A 15,254-nucleotide genomic window follows, 5' to 3' on the forward strand; every position below is an offset into this window, starting at 1 on the left:
CTAACGTGAACTTCTTCTCTTTTTTTTTATCAAAGGTTATATTTTATATATAAAATATCTCTCTAATAATAATAAAAAATGTCAATTTAATAGAAAAAATCATTTGTTGATTTCAAAAGAGATATAGAAATCCTATAGTATTTATCAGTTTTATAAGTTACTTGTTTGATACAATAATTAAAATATCTAAATATATTCTTAAATTTAAGTTTTATTGTTTTCAAAAAATATCAGTATTTCTCTTAAAGAGAAGATCAAAACATTGGAAATAATAATAATTTTTGTACTTTTATTCTAATGAGAATAAAAACAACCTTTATCTTATTATTTTATTTTATTTTGTAAAATTGTTTAAATATTATTATCTTAACAAACTAATTTATTTAACATAAGAGTTTAAATATAAAAATAAGTTATATAAATTTAATATTTTTAATAATTCTTAACTAAGGAACATTAGAAAAAAAAATATTAACTACATATAACAATTACAAATAATTTACCAGTAAAAAGAAACATAATTAGTTGGGCATATTCAATTTTTTAAAAGACCGGAAAATATATGTCTAAGCCTTTAAACAATTACCTTCTAAATATAATTAATTTTTATACATGTTTCAATCTATTTATCTTTTTATATTTTTATATTTAATAAGCACAAAGATCAATTAAAAATTTAAATAATTTATTTGTTTATAAATTATCAATCGAAATATTTAATACTAAATAAAATTATTTTTACATTTTAAAAATGCAAACATATAATAATCATATCAATGCCAATTTTTTCTAGTACTAGATAAGAGAAATGAGCTGTGCTACCTAAAGTCATTCTACCACCTAAGACACATAGAGTTTCATATAACCTGTTAGATATCACTTTAAATATAAAATAAACATTATTAATTTTTATTAAGATTATAATGAAAAGAAATAATTTTAAAATATATTAATAATAATTCACAATCATTATCATATTCCAAAAGATACAAGTTTTAATTATAACATTAAATATTAAAATTTAAACTGAAATATTATGGTTTTAATAAATTCTCATATCTATCTTTCAATTAAACAAAAATAAAAACTGACATTAATTTAAACTCTTGTATCACTAAACGTATATTTAAATTAATAATTAATAGTTGATATAATATTAGAAAAAAAATACAAAATATAGTTATTATAATCTTATAATATTAAGAAAATATAGAATACCAAGTTATTTAAAAACAACAAATTAAAAGTAAATATTAGAATTATAATCTTAACAGACTTTCAAATTCGGTGGATAAACAACTGACATCAAATATTTACGTTTTATTTTTGTTTATTCCACACTATTCTACTCCAAAATCATAATCATCAGTACTTAGAACATATGATGAAGAATGTTGAAAACAAAGATGCATCCAATTCTGAGACTTTTGCAAAGTCCAAAATCATTATGGAAGATGATGTCAGAGGTATTTATTTGCATTACTGTTGCTCAATTCTTAATTTCTCATAGTTTAACTATAAATTGTATTCTTTTATAAAGATGGAAGGTGAGAAATTTAGGTCTTTAAATTGCTTTTGTAATTGGTCATATCATTTTGGCATATTAGCTGAATATATATTTACAAATTTGAGCTTAAAATGAAGTTATCTGCATTTTTTAATAGCTTTTTGTGGATTATTTACATGGTTTTTAAATGAACAGCACATGATTTGCTTTGTGATGATTTGGTTTAATGAACATAATTGTGCAGAACTGTGCTTCGCATGATCATTCATAAATGGTTTTATGAAAATATTTTATTTCTATATAAGCTAAAAATACTTATTTTAATGTTTTAACTTTTTTTTTTATGTAGGTGAATTTGATTTACCTTCTTCTTCAAAGAAGAGAAAGAAGATGGAAGATATTAACGATGAATTGCCGAGAAAAAAAAGAAAGAAGGTGTTTCGGCCTAAATTGGTGTCTCAAATACCTAAAAGAAGAAAAAAATCTCAAGTGAAAAGTAACACTCCAAAACCTTCAACCCCAGAACAAAGAGAAAATAATATAAGAAAGGGTGGCTATTATTGCGAGAGGAAGTTGTTCAATGAAGATTCTTCAAATGCTAGCAACGAAATAGGCATTCAACACAATTCAGTGCAAAGTTATCAGAAAGTGTCATCCTTATCAGGTTTATGTGTTCTAAAAGAGAATCAAATTGGATCAAATTTTCCATTTTTGTTCAAGAAAAAGAGAGTCCTTAAACGAAGATTGCATTTGCTAAAATTCTTGACCCCTATTGAAAAAAGGAGATCAAAGTGGTTCACTAGAAAGAGAAGAGAAAAGGTAGATTTCAGTGTAGAAGATAGCAATTTCAAGAATAAGATGCTGATAAATAGAATCAAGAAGTTTTCTTCTCTGATGACAAAAGATAAAAGTAAAAAGATCAATGAGCTTGATAACTGCACAGACTCTCGAAAAAAATTGGTTCTTCACAAAAAGGCAGCTTTAAATGATAGTTTACTTGATGAGGAAACATCAAGAATGTGGGGTTTGCTGCAGCAGGAAAAAGGGTATGATGAGAATGATGAGATGAAGAGAAAATATTGGGAAAACATCAGAAAGATATATCAATGCAAGGTTGAATCATTCATAGATCACATGCATTTCATCCAAGGTATCTTTTTGTTTATGTTTATGTTGTTTGGTTTCATATTTTATCCAAATATTTTTTATTCCTTTTATAAAATTAAATGGAAATTATTAAGAGAATGCTTTTTATTTTAATTAATTAGATATCAATTGTCATGAGTTCTATTTTCATAGACAACTAAAGTATATATCATTTTAGAATAGAGAGTCATCAGTGTCAAATTGAGTTTGTTAAAAACTACACTAAAAGAATAGAAATTAAACATGTTATTTTTAACTGTGTTAACTATTTATTGTTAGTGAAGATTAACTTTTATAGAAATAGAACCTAACCAACTATAATCTTCAAAATATCTACAAGAATTCATGTATTTATCTAAAACATGCTCTACTAATAATCTTTTGAATAATACATTAGTGTCTACCATTAAAACATTATTTATTTTGTTATTGAAACATTATTGGCTTACTAATTACTATCTTAATTGAGAATTCCTTTTAATATTTTGATATTAACATAGAATATGTGTGTAAGGTATTAATTTTGTAGTTAAACTATATTGGTAAAATATTACAATTGATAAACTTTTTGTTTACTTTTTATTCAAAATTTTAATTTTGTTAGACTCTATATTAAGAAACTATAGTTGATGCCATTTTTTGATGGAATCGTGTTATCCAAATTCAAAATATAATATTATTATGTTTCTCTATGAGAAAAAAAAAAGTATTACCCATAATAAATTTATGATATGGAAAACTTTTGTTATATATGTATTATTTTATTATTATTTTGCATATGGAGTTTTTTTTTTTTTTTGATAATGGTTTATGATGTGAATATAAAAATTATTAATGATAGCAAATTTGATACCTGTTTTTATTTTTGGTTGGTGTGATAACTTGGCAGGAGATAGACGTTTTCTACCATGGAAAGGTTCAGTTTTGGATTCTGTGATTGGAGTCTTCTTAACACAAAATGTGGCTGACTATTTATCAAGGTAAAGTTAATTATTTTTTGTTTAATGTATGTGTTTGTCTAAGAAGTTTATTATAGAAATAAGAATAATTTAATGTTTTTATTTTATTATAAAATGTTTATGAAACATATAGTTTTTTAAACAAAGCCATTGCTTATTTATGTTTACCTATTAAATGTATTGGTGAAGCTCCGCATTCATGTCACTTGCTTCAAAGTTTTCTTTAGAGAAAAAAGAAGAGACAATTAGTACTGAATTTCAGAATGAAAAAGAAAAGAAAGAAGATGAAGATAAGAATGATGAGAAGGTTATTACAAGAAAAAGTTTGAAGAATGATGAGAAAAAGAAAACAAGAAAACAAAAAGAACAAGAGGAAGAGATGAAAAAAAAGAGAGAATATTGGGATTTATTAAGAAAAATATATACTAAAAATTTTCGAAGTGAAGATTATATGGATTCTGTGGATTGGGAAGCAGTGAGAGTTGCAAAACCAAGAGTACTTGCACAAACTATAGCATCTCGAGGTCAGCATAATATTATCGGTGGTAGAGTACAGGTATATATATCACCTTTTTTCTTATTATAAATATTTATTTTATTTCATTCTCTTATTAATAAAATAATAATTAAAACCATTTAGACGTTGCTATTTTCATAAGGTATTGTTAATTTGGTTTCCTTTTTTTAAATCTTTTCAATTAAATTTTTATAAGTGTTAATTTCAAACAAATTAGTCTCTGCCGATTAAAAATCGATAACTGTGTTAAAATTTAAAATTGTGCAGAGGTGGGTAGATGACGTGGTTAAAATTTTCCTTTTGAGATATTAAAATTCTACAGTTTAACGGCAGAGGCTAATTTGTTTGAAATTAACACTTATAAAGATTTAATTGGAAATCTTTAAAAAAAGGAGACCAATTAAAAATTACTTACGGACGTGACGCCTAAATGGTTTTAACCTAAAATAATAATTTTTGTTATAAATTATTTTTACAGACTTTACTTAATAGTTTGATGGAATCCAACGGAAGCCTAGACTTGGAATGGTTAAGATATGCTCCACCAAAAGACGTAAAGTAAGTTTAAAACACTTATTTCATTTATTTATTTATTTATTTATGAATATGACTTTATTAATTATAAAAATAAGTAACAAATTCTTTTTATAGAGAATATCTGTTGGCCATAGAAGGATTGGGATTAAAGAGTGTAGAGTGCATTAGACTTTTAGCCCTCCGTCACACTGGTTTTCCGGTAATTCTTTTTATTAAATACAACTTAATTATTTTTAAATTCTATATAACATAATTGTTTTTTTTTTTTTTAATATTAAGGTGGACATAAATGTTGCAAGAATTGTTGTCCGTTTAGGATGGGTTCCCATCCAACCATTGCCAGAATATATTCAAATACATAATTTAGAGATGTAAGTTTCCATATTTCATTTTTTATTATTTTATGGATATTTATTAATTACTTTAATTTAACTTTTTTTATTTTTTAATGTATAGCTTTCCTGATTCAGATAAAATTCAAGAATACCTTTGGCCACGGTTATGCACACTTGATCCGCCTCAATTGTAAGGATCTTAATCTACACATCTTTAATTAATTATTTTTTATTATTTTTCATCTAATTATATTACTTTTAACAGGTATGAATTGCATTATCAACTTATAACTTTTGGAAAGGTAAATATGATTATTATATTATTATTTTAGTTTTTTTTATTTATTTATAAGAGTCACATAATCATTTAAAATTATTTTCAGGTCTTTTGCACAAAACAAAAGCCAAATTGTAATGCTTGTCCATTGAAAAGTGAATGTAAATATTTTGCAAGTGCTTTTTCGAGGTAAGAATTTAATTTTATATAAATTGTAATACATAAGTGTAATTTTTTTTTATTCTAATTCAATAATATTGTACTTATATATAGAGAAAAATTAGCCTTGCCGGAATCAAAGGTAGATTACGAGGATAAAACAGCATCAAAATTTGCTTTACCCGAACCAACATGTCTGATTTATGAGCCAAAAACATGTGAACCTACGATTGAGCTGCCACCATCACCAGAACATGTCGATGATTGTAAAGACATTGAAGACATTTCAAAAGATTATTATAATTCAGAATCTAACGAAGATATCAGTCTATCCACAGCTATAATTACACCTTATGCAGATCATATTCCTATGCAAAAAATGAAGGATGTTAGTCGTCTAAAAACGGAGCGTTTAGTGTAAGTTTCTCATTCAATTTAAATATTACATTTTAAAAAAAATATATTATCTAATATTTTGTTTTTAATTTTCTTGTAGTTATGTTCTTCCAGATAATCATCCTTTGTTGTCGGCGATGCAGGTTTGTTCTTCTATTTTAAAAATAAAATATATTTTATATATATTTTTAACACAAAAGATTAATTATATATGCAGTGTGAACAAAGGCAAGCAGATGATCCTTGCCCTTATCTCCTAATATTATGGGAAAGAGGTATATTATTATGATATAAAATTATTTATTATATTATAAAACATTTATTTTATATTAAAATATTATACTTTTTTTACTTTATGTATATTCAGGTGAATTAGAAGATTCGTGTGAATCAAATTTGGACGAGGAAGCAAATACACTTACTATACCTGCAACTCTTTTGGTAATTAAATTTAATTAAGATTTCAAAAAAAAATTGTATTCAATAATTAATAATTAATAATTTATAATTTATAATTAATAAACAGATACCATGTCGAAGTGCTATGAGGAGTCGTTTTCCACTTAATGGGACGTATTTCCAAGTTAATGAAGTAAGTATTGCTGAAATGTTTTCAAACTTAGGTTAGTTTTTGTAATATTTATGCTTTATTTATTTAATTTTTGTTAATTATGTTTCTCAGGTGTTTGTTGATTATGCTTCAATGATACATCCTATCAATGTACCAAGAAAGTGGTTATGGAACTTAGATCAACGAATAGTTTATATTGGGACCACTGTATCATCAATCATGCGAGGTAACTAAATTTATTAAATTAATATATAATTATAAATACTATGATAAAATATAATTTTTTTTTATATTTAACTGTAGGTTTGTCTCTGGTTCAAATTCAAGATTGTTTTTGGAATGGTAAGAAACTATTTAATTATTACTTATTAATAGGTTGAATATAACTATAAAATTATATTTTGTTAATTAAAAGTATATTAATTTTGCAGGTTTTGTTTGTGTGAGAGCATTTGATGTGAAGACCAGAGCACCTAGACCTATATCTGAGATGTTACATCGCAACACAACTGCTAAACTTAGAAAAGGTAAAGGAACAAAAAAATAAATTTTTTTTTTGTATAACTGAGAAAACTTTTAATATATATATAGTTGGATGATTTATTATTTCGAATATATATATAGTGTAATATAGCATTAAATTGATATTTTAGATGTTTTCATTTAAAAATTTTAAAATTATCTAACTATTGTAAAACGAAATAATAATTTCATTAATTACAGTGTATAACTTTACACTTATTGTATATTTATAGAAATTATATATTAAAAAAAAATTAATGGAAGATGTAATGTTAATCAAGTGTTTATACAAGTGAGTGAGGCTTAAAATTTATTATTTAATATGATAAGAGTTTATTTTAGCGAAATATATAATGTTTGTTAAATTTATATTATTTCATCTTCTATCAGATATTGAGTCATGTTAATATTTTGTATCGGATATTAAGTCACATATTAATATTATGTGAAAGATGAATTCGAAATCTTACATAAAGTAAAAATAAAATCAAATTATGAATGAATCTAAATTTATTTTGTAAATTTGAATTAAACTTAACTTATCTTATTCATTTATATTTATATTTATATTTATAATTTAAATATATGAATATTTTAAAATTAAATTGTAAAAGATTATATTTAATTAATGAAGTTGTGTTAATCGATTATAAGATGAATGTTGACAGGGTATCATTCATGTTCGATTTCAATAAACCTTGATGTCAATGTAATTAGTTTATACTTAGGACAATAAACAATAAACCACAGGCTTAATGCAGGATATTAAAAAATTAATGATAACATACCTTAGCAAAAAGGCTAAACATGTTGAAAACGTTCATAATAGTCAATGCAAAATATATTATTATCATGTTCAAAATTATGTATAGAGAGCATAATTTTATTCTTACAAATCTAAATTCATATTCGAAATCAAACGTGATTTATATTGAATGGATGGAGAATCATTATTCATACATAGGCAAAGAAAATCAAACACTCTTTTGGATATTCACTTTTGACATATTAAAAAAGTTTCAACCTTATTAAAGAAAGAACTTTTCTATAAAATCAAAATTAAAGCATATTAATTTTATAGAACTGCAAATATATTTAAGTTTGTCCTTATATAGTACTTTTTTTAAACTATTTTCAAAATTTATTTTATTATTCAAATTAGTTTAGTGTATTTAAAATTAAATTAAACTTTAAATGTATGTTTTTATACATAAGTAATTTCTATCCTTAAAAGTAAATTTATCTGAGTAATTTAATTGTACAAATATTTTTATTTTTTTACTTTTATAGTGAAAAATTACAAAATAACTTGTCATTTATTTTTTAAACTATTATTAAGGTTTACCAAAGAAAACCTAAGATGTGGAAATCTCGTTGAAGAATAAAAGGATGACGAATGCAATGAAAAGGTGATAAATGTGACGCAGTTGAAGAGTTCAATATGATATTTGCAAGGTTCACCAAAGCACGTGGAAGGAATATTGTTTTAAGTTCTTCAACATATTTCCAGAGACATTTGGAATACGTAACTATCAACTATTGAGCGTTTTTATTTCAAATAAGTATAGAGACATTTTCCAAAACTAAGTATTAAATTGTACTTTGATTTTTATTAACAAAAGATATATTGTAACACCTTAACTACGAGACTCACTAAAATGCCTTAAACTTAAAAAGAAAAAATTTACAATACTATCAAAATCTTAAAAAATTATATATAAATTAAATACATTTAACAAATTCAAATGTTAATATTTACAAAATTAAATATTAAAATTTAATAATAAACCAATACATAATTTCTCAAAATCATTTTCCTAAAAAATACCAAAAATACATCTTATATGAAATTCGAGATAATAATTCCCTTTTCTCAAATGTCTAATCAATACTTGAAATATTTGCATTTGTTCCATAATAACACAAACGTTATACGATCATCGCCACACACACAAAAAAGCATGGGTGTGCTAACACAATAAACATCAACATACCAATACAATATTTATATCATAGTCATTAAGGCCTTATCACAATCCTATCACATCAAATAGCATTACTACAAAGTAAGACTATAACAAACGATACACTAACAAACCATACACTTCCTTAAAAGGAATCACGATCAACCCCTTAGCTCCCCATAACATGTCCATTAAAGGTGTTAGATATATTATATTTAGTTTATATTTATCTTTATCTTTTATCTTTTAGTTAGTTTGTTATTATTTCTTATTTGTATTTTGGGCCTAGCCCATATTTCTTCTATTATAAATAGAGAAGAACCTTATGTGTATTTAACACAAAGGAGATTAATCCCAAATATAGTTTTTCACTATATTCAACAAAAGGCAACCCATGCCAATACCAACTATCTATATAAACTTGTATCAACTTCCATACTCCACCGTAGCTTCGGACCTGTCTCCCTTGTTGCTCAAGGCTTATGAGTAAAAGCTCCAAGTCGCTCTCATCTACACTAAACTCGGCATGAGCCAAAATCCTACGAGTGAGACATTCATCCCTTTATACCCCCCTCGAAAGAGATAATGGCAGAACTCAAATCTCACTCTCTTCTACTGCCCCTCATGGACAAAGAGACTCATCTCTTCCACTGTCTCTTAAAGACGAAAAGATCCACATTGCTACCCCTCACAAAAGGAAAGGTCAGCCACTATCTTGGGGTTCTGACTCCAATCACTATGACCCATTCACAAACACAACTTCAACCTTGTCCACAACCATTATCCTTAACCACAATCACTAATAACACTTAATCACACAAATCGAGATATTCAACAACATTAAGTATATCACACACGTTAGAAGGAGTATTAAAAATATCTAACCCCACGCACAACTTCAAAGTATGTATGAATAGTAAGATAACAGAAGCCAACGACATAATCTATTCAAACCAAAATGATGAAACACCATTATTACCAACGAGCGCATATAACTTCACCAACAAGTTGATTTTCATACATTATAAGACAACACTATCAAACAATAGCAAGGTACATATACCCTATGACAACAACATTTCTACCCACCACGTCAAAACCATTTATAAATCTCACAACATATGGGGAAAATCCTTAAATTATTATCAACCAAATTCAAGTGCTAACATCACGAACCAGTTACAAAAATGTCCAAGCACACAAAACCTCATAACAGTTTGAAATCAATTAACTAAATGCAACCAATTATAGTCAAGAGAAAAAAGCTTGCTACAACATTTCTGCTACCTAAAGCATAGAACCAACGTCAGAACTCCCATGTCAGACTAGAGTTATACAAGAAAATATACAGCCAACATGTCCACACAACAACTGGAAAATCAGCGTCAAAAGAATCTAGAACAAATCCAATTTATTTCAACAATGTTTGAAAGTCAATCAAGCTAAAACTGTTAAGACAAGATCGTCTGGAAAGACTAGACCGTCCAGTAACTCGAAGTTTTGAAGTTTAACAAATATACTTAATGAAATATTTCTTAGAAAGAAAAATCATCGTTTGAGATAATATTCACCTGGACTAATTGAGTCTAAATAAAGAGATCCTAGATGAAAAACAAGTATAGACAAACTAGCTCAAAATAAGAACAAATCATGAGATGAATTGAACATTATCTAGAGTCCTACAAATAAGCATCTGATGAGAAATGACGCGAGAATAAGTACCTTGAAAAATATCGTCTAAACCCACACAAAACCTATTAAAAAGGTAGAAGAGTCGAATCAGATAGAAGAAGCCTACACAAACATTAATGAAACACCATGCTTAAGATACTTACACATTAGTGGCTAAATTACTCTTGTAAAAAGGTAAGTGTGGAAATCTCTTCTAAGGAAGAAACAAGTTTTACAAAGATGATTTATGATAAGCATCATTTGAACCTATGCAAAACTTAAGGATAAGTTCTCAAGCCTTGAAATTAACATATCTATCCTTGAGAAAAACAAAACACTAAACCTTAACTCTAGTGTCCAATTAGTGTTGATGAGATAAGAGCTAAAGCGACTATACTATCTAAATGAACATAAACACTAAACAATAAGATAAAGAATTAAACAAGAATTCAAGGATAACGTCTTATAGAAGAAATAGTCTAATGAAAAGCATGTTCAATATTATACATCAAGAATGATTTCATTAACAAGTGTCTAACACTCTACATCGTCTGTCAATATTTAAATGTTGTGCTAGCTAAGATACATTTATTATTGACACGACATGTGATAAAATGATTTTGAACATGAAATGATACTTAACGTATATAAACATTCAAAAACATAGATACCCATTAATGCATGTACCCGAAATGTTATTTTGGTTGTATGTTTTGTCCTCAATCAGTGTGCAAGTCAGAAACATATAATGGATAAATCAGAACCAAAGCACACGTTGGATAAAGACTTTAAGAGAATCACAATACATTAAAAAATGTTTCTATTTGAAAACTTCTCCTCTGACAAGTCGTACAAGCTGGAATCAATGAAAAACTCTGATAAGGCACTGCAAAATAGACCTAAGTCTAACTTCTAAGCTAAAAGGGCTATCGACCTAATCTACCAGGAGTCAACTCAACACTCAACGGGTGGATTTTTAAGAAAGTTATAAATAGCCAAACGTATGAAGAAAAGATAAGAAGGATAACAAAGTGAATATATCTCTTTGTTTTGATCTTTGTGCTCATAACTCATAAATCGTTTGAAAGTGAAAAAAGAATGAAACACTATCAAGATTTACAGATTGTGTTGTAATTAAAAACATATTCTCTCGTGGAGAGTTATCCATTTGTTTCTTTGTATATCCCTCTATGGATTTGTAGTAACCAGAAGTGGTTAAAATACTTATAAACCATAAGCGGTTTGAATACTTGTAAATCAAAAGTGGTCAGCATATCGAGGAGATACCAAGACTTTTTAAGGTACCAGGGAAGGTGAAAATACTTGTGTAATCTTCTTAAAGATTAATGAAACACTTCAAGAATTTTTGAGAAAAAACTAAATGTAGTTTAATTGAAATAAACCAATATAAAAATACTCATATTGGTTGTTTTATTTTACAAATAATTTTTTGAAAAATATCTTATAAAACTTAGTGCCTACACAACTCTTTATAAAGATCTTCACAAATCATTTTTCAGACGCTAGTTTAAGAAACACACTTTTTTGTACTTATTACACTTATTGGTTATATCTTTTCACAAGCTTCACAAAATCGCGTCTAGATAAATTCTCTTGATTAACTTCTTTCATAATACTCATGAGACGCTATATTACAAAAAGAATTTCTCTTTTGTATAGTTTAAGAAACAGCCCTATCATGCATGGAGAAAAGTGAGCCTTCAGTTCGGTGATAACACTCAACAACCACATGTTTAGAAGAAAACTAGACCTTTAGATTGGAAACATTCCACGCTGTAATACATACTTAAGCTACCTACCTAATTGAACCAATTTGATTTTATTCTACAAGTTTAATGTTGTTCGACCATCATAATACCAAGCTAGACAATTTTAAGCTTTACACCCACAGACATATATTGCTTACCACATTGAATCGTAGAGAAAATACTAGAATAGGTAATTTAACGCTACATTTTACTTCTCAGTTTTGTTCTTATCTTGATTTTACCTTTCTCTTCTGTCGGATTAAGCCATGAATAACCTAAACCAAACGCTCCTTAAAAAGTTAAACGACTTTTGAGAGAGAATCTTATAATTCTGGTTTTTAATATCTGCTATATATAGTATTTCTAAAATAATAACAACCAATAATAATAGTAATAATAAAATAAACAAATTATTTTCTTAATAAAGAAAAAAATGTTCTAAAAAATACTTAAGCCCCTGCGCTGTACGAAACCAAAAACAAAAGCTGGGATCTTCTTTGCTATCTCCAAAATTTGGTTCACCAACTCACATCATATTTGAAAGTAAATTTAAGTCATGAGCTGGCTGGTCAAACACGTGTCTTGCAAAATCCAATACACGATGTAAAACAATCGTCCATTCAACGCATCAAACTCTCAATTTGTCACAACTTGCAGTGTAATCACAAGCTTCAATCAACCAAAAAATAAAAACAACTTTATTGATGCAATAGTTTTAAGAGTGCATCAGGCTATGGTTACCAATGACAGTAACATATCAAAGGTGAAACATAATATCATATGTCGAAATAAAAAAAAAAAAAATACTGCTACTAATAATAATAATAATGATCAGGACGATGATGAAAAGAACATTACAAAAATTGTCCCCAACTTGAACTTGAATTTGATTGAATTAATTAATGGGAATAGATCTTAAGGTTGAGGGACCTGTTGAGCCAAGACCTCAAGGTGCCACTTCCCCTCCGTGGAAGTCCGGCAGTCGGCCCTCTTCCGTCATCAACTGCTGCCTCCTTCGCATTCTCCGCCTTCTTGCAAAGCGTGAAATTCCTCGCTCCATGTGATCCAATTGTATCCCACGGACTCAGAGCTGCATCAACATCAAAACCAGAATAACAAATTTTCATTTTTGCTTTCCTATTTCCACCCTTCACTACCATTCTCATAAAACCCAATATCCTAATTAGGACTTCCCCGTTAAAAGATGATAATCCAATCCGAATAATCACCGAGATAAAACAAACTAACGTGTACAACAAATTATCAAATTATCAGTTCCCCAAACCAAATATCATGCGAATCCTTGTAAGATTAAACAATTGAGTTTCTCACAAGCGATTGAATCTATTTTACTTCCAAACCAAAATGCATGTTCAGCAATGATCGAATCAAATTCATTGCCAAGACAAAGAAGAAAACAATACAACAATGTATCAAAATCTAGCCCAATAATCAAATACAGCATTCATCTTTAATTCTCAATCTCCCACAGTAAATTTAGTTTTTTAAAATAAAAAACAAAAATTGATTTAGGTCCTGTAGAGAACATAAAAAAAAAAAAAGAGAGTATCTAATTTAACAACAGGAAGGCATTGAATTATCTTATTTGATAACCTAATTCATTAAATTCATTTTCACATAAAACAAGAATAATCTTCACAGAAAAAAAAATTGAAAATCCTAATTAATCATGAAAAAGGCGTGATGAAATGACGAGGAATTGCGGGGGAAATTACCATCAGGCCCAAGATGAGGGCAATAGAGAGAGAATCCAGCGTTGTCGGTCCCAAGCAGAGGAAGGCGCCCCTCCCGCGCGTAACTCTTGAGCGCGGTCTCAATGACCGCAGCGACTGGCTCCTCCTCGTTGACGACGAAGCGAAGGGGCCCTGCACTCCCCAGCACGTTGATGCTTATGAGGAACCTCTTGACGTTCGGGTTCTGGTTCTTCTTCTGCTTGGTCAACAACATGGTGCCCCCAAACACAACAAAGAAAGAAAGAAAGAAAGTAGAAGAAAAAGAAGGATCCGATCTGAAAAAGGAAGGTGGTGAGGGTTGGATGTGTTGGAATTTAGGGGTCGACGCCGAGGCAGCGGTAGTACCAGCCTTGTTTGCAGGAGGCGAAGAGGAAGGAATGGGAGGGAGCGCTCACCCTTGATGGTGAAAGGGAGCGCATGAAACCGAAGGAGGACGAGGTTTCTACCATTCACAACGAAGGAACAATCTAAAGGGAATTCGAGCTTTTCGTTTTGGCTTTCCGGTTAGGGCGTGCTAAGGATGATCATCAAAGGGGTATTTATACCAACGGACAACAAATTGGGTTTGGGCTGGATCTATTTCCAACCCAAACCAAACTGTTGCAATCGTACGTACGGATATTATTTCAGTATGATCGCAACAAACATTTATTTCGTTTTTTTAAATTATTAATCACTCCTTTTCTTTCTTTCAATAATCAAAGATACATACAGTTACTGTTAAATTAAAACTAAAATATCAAAATAAAGTGAATCTGAGCGTTATTTTGAAAAATTCAATGATAAAATGATGTCATTTTGTTTATTTTTAAGATATATTACAGGTTACCATTCTGTTAAATTTGATGAATCAGTAAAATATCTAAATACTAGGAAATTCGTTAGCAAAACGTGGAAAAAGAAGATTAGATAGTAAAAGTCGCGTGATGATTTTGCGTGATGATTTTACGATATGCTATTTGGGCCGAACGATTGCAATTAGTAACCGGACGGTCCAACATGTTTATTGGGTCTCAGTCATATTAATGATAAGCCATTATTGTTTTAGTTATTGGGCTAATGGTCCATCACAACAATATAATCCGTTGAGAATAATACCTTAACAATCTATACGATATAATCCGTTGAGAATAATATCTTAACAATCTATATCAGAAAAGATTAAATAAG

The 15,254-nt window shown here is 28.1% G+C and overlaps 2 protein-coding genes across 2 annotated transcripts; one reads left to right on the forward strand and one right to left on the reverse strand.

The window, feature by feature from the left end:
• The first annotated feature begins 1,384 nt into the window (after positions 1-1,384).
• On the forward strand, positions 1,385-6,951 carry LOC106776853 (protein ROS1-like). The gene is made up of 18 exons (XM_022776011.1): positions 1,385-1,466; positions 1,857-2,657; positions 3,543-3,633; positions 3,802-4,168; positions 4,608-4,687; positions 4,781-4,865; positions 4,946-5,037; positions 5,123-5,191; positions 5,267-5,303; positions 5,385-5,467; positions 5,552-5,854; positions 5,934-5,976; positions 6,051-6,108; positions 6,201-6,274; positions 6,360-6,425; positions 6,516-6,630; positions 6,708-6,746; positions 6,836-6,951. The coding sequence occupies exons 1-18, from the start codon at positions 1,385-1,387 to the stop codon at positions 6,949-6,951; spliced, it is 2,601 nt and encodes an 866-aa protein (XP_022631732.1).
• A 6,019-nt stretch (positions 6,952-12,970) lies between these two features.
• On the reverse strand, positions 12,971-14,614 carry LOC106777021 (uncharacterized protein At4g22758). The gene is made up of 2 exons (XM_014664519.2): positions 14,067-14,614; positions 12,971-13,420 (listed from the first exon to the last, which is right to left on the reverse strand). Exons 1-2 carry the CDS (start codon positions 14,296-14,298, stop codon positions 13,230-13,232), a joined length of 423 nt encoding a protein of 140 aa, XP_014520005.1. The 5' UTR covers positions 14,299-14,614; the 3' UTR covers positions 12,971-13,229.
• Positions 14,615-15,254: the final 640 nt, after the last annotated feature.

The sequence above is a fragment of the Vigna radiata genome, chromosome 11 (genome assembly GCF_000741045.1).
Source record: "Vigna radiata var. radiata cultivar VC1973A chromosome 11, Vradiata_ver6, whole genome shotgun sequence".
Lineage (NCBI taxonomy): Eukaryota > Viridiplantae > Streptophyta > Magnoliopsida > Fabales > Fabaceae > Vigna > Vigna radiata.

What these genes read in the sequence shown, in the direction of transcription:
- LOC106777021 (XM_014664519.2), bottom strand. Translation starts at nt 14,298, where the DNA reads ATGTTGTTGACCAAGCAGAAGAAGAACCAGAACCCGAACGTCAAGAGG. An exon ending in CCCTCATCTTGGGCCTGATG is followed by an intron (nt 13,421 to 14,066) that starts GTAATTTCCCCC and finishes ATGTTGATGCAG; the next exon opens with CTCTGAGTCCGTGGGATACA.
- LOC106776853 (XM_022776011.1), top strand. Translation starts at nt 1,385, where the DNA reads ATGAAGAATGTTGAAAACAAAGATGCATCCAATTCTGAGACTTTTGCA. An exon ending in TGTATCATCAATCATGCGAG is followed by an intron (nt 6,631 to 6,707) that starts GTAACTAAATTT and finishes ATTTAACTGTAG; the next exon opens with GTTTGTCTCTGGTTCAAATT. An exon ending in TCAAGATTGTTTTTGGAATG is followed by an intron (nt 6,747 to 6,835) that starts GTAAGAAACTAT and finishes TTAATTTTGCAG; the next exon opens with GTTTTGTTTGTGTGAGAGCA.